At 42.0% G+C, this 1,986-nt stretch overlaps 1 protein-coding gene across 1 annotated transcript; it reads left to right on the top strand.

The window, feature by feature from the left end:
* The first annotated feature begins 1,040 nt into the window (after positions 1-1,040).
* Positions 1,041-1,986, top strand: LOC100490278 (olfactory receptor 11L1-like). Its single transcript, XM_002940664.2, has one exon. It carries the CDS (start codon positions 1,063-1,065, stop codon positions 1,984-1,986), a length of 924 nt encoding a protein of 307 aa, XP_002940710.2. The 5' UTR covers positions 1,041-1,062.

Raw genomic sequence — 1,986 nt, 5'->3', positions numbered from 1 at the left:
TGTGTCCGAAGCCGCTGTGGTTTGAAGGGAAATTATTTGACCCCCCTGATGTATTTTTCTTTTGCATTCTTTGGAGGCAGAAAGATATTCATGGGGAAAGTGTAGATCCTGACCTGTGCCTTCAGCCAAACATGGAGGCTTGGAGGAGGGTCTTCTACTGCTCTATACCATATTTTAGCTGTGATCCAGAAACCCAAGTCACACCAGTTAGGTCAAATGAAGGACAAGCCAACCATTGATGCCTAAAGGAAAACTATTCCCCCAAACAATGTAGGTCTCTATATAAATATATAGTATAAACAGCTCATGTGTAAAACCCTGCTTCATCTAAATAAACCATTTTCATATAAATATACTTGTTTAGCAGTATGTTTCATTGGGTAATCCTAAATAGGAAACTGCCATTTTAAGTACTAAGGGCCGCCCCCTGGGATCATAGGAGTCACAGTGCCCACAAACAAGCCAAGGCACACATACATGCTAGGCCCCATCAGCAAATGAATGGGCAGAGTTCTGCCTGTTAATCCCACACTACTTCCTGCTACAGTTAGAGCTGCATCACTTCCTGTCAGGTGATCTCTGAGCCCATCACAAAATGGCGGCTCAAGGGAAAGGATGTAAAAGGGCAATATTTACTGATATATATATTCCAGTTTGGGGAGATTCTTTACTAAGTTACTTAACATAATATAATCTGTTGGCATTCATTATGGGGGTATAGTTTCCCTTTAAAGCAATGAATCTCTGCCAGAAGTAACATTTGAAGAAATCACTTGCCACAAGGCCTTCTTGACTGGGAACAAACGATAACCTTTTTTATTTGACCGTTCTGCCTCTTTAACAAATCGATATAATGCATGTTTGTTTTAAGGCATTTAATTGGCCCCTGTGGGACTGGCATTCTAGAGAATAACCACACAGAAATAGTATAAAACTGCAAAGCCGAGGCTCCGCATCCCATTGAGGGCTGGATGGAGGAACAATTCTGTTAACCATTTTACATATCCTGCACTTGGCTTCCTATAAAGTAACTCATACAAACATCCACCCGTCGCCCAGGCCATGTATCCGACAAACTGGACATCTGTCGGTGAGATTGTCCTCTTGGGATTTCGGAATCTCCACAACTTCAAGTTTCCCCTCTTCTCTCTGTTCCTTCTGATTTACATTATGACACTTTCAGAGAATCTCCTCATCATAGCGTTGGTGGGATCCAGCCGAAACCTCCAGTCCCCCATGTACTTCTTTCTCCAACAGTTGTCCCTCTCCGATCTTCTGGGCTCTACAAATATCTTACCCATCTTGCTCCAAACTGTCATAAATGAAGGAGCGGTGGTTTCCCTTGTTGGCTGTATTACACAAATGTATATTTTTGGTGGTTCGGAAACGTTTGAGTGTTTGCTTCTAGCAGTAATGTCCTACGACAGATATGTGGCCATCTGCAACCCTCTGAGATACACTTCTATAATGTCCCACCGGGTTTGTGTTGGATTAATACTCCTGTCGTGGCTACTTGGCTTTGGTATTATACTGATTATTGTGTATATGGTAGGGAAACTACAGTTCTGCAAGCACAATACTATCAACCATTTCTTTTGTGATTTCACGCCCCTTCTAGAACTTTCCTGCTCAGACACTTTTTTCTTACTGCAAATAGATATAATCTTCTCCATTCCGTTAGTTATTTGTCCCTTTATATTCATCATTGGATCCTATATCTGTATTGCCCATGAAATCCTAAAGATAGTGTCCAGTATTGGGAGACAAAAAGCCTTCTCCACCTGCAGCTCCCACTTGGCCGTGGTCTCCATATTTTTTGGGACTCTAACTGCCATTTATGTGGTTCCCCCCAGAAAAGACTCACAGACCATAAGCAAAGTTCTCTCTCTGTTGTACGCCGTAGCGATTCCCTTGGTTAACCCAGTTATTTACAGCTTGAGAAGTAAAGAAATGAAAGACACCCTGGAAAAATGTCTAAGGAAATAA

Source organism: Xenopus tropicalis, chromosome 3, assembly GCF_000004195.4.
Source record: "Xenopus tropicalis strain Nigerian chromosome 3, UCB_Xtro_10.0, whole genome shotgun sequence".
NCBI lineage: Eukaryota > Metazoa > Chordata > Amphibia > Anura > Pipidae > Xenopus > Xenopus tropicalis.
Note: the sequence above shows the minus strand (reverse complement) of the source record. Positions and strands in the feature narration are given on the sequence as shown.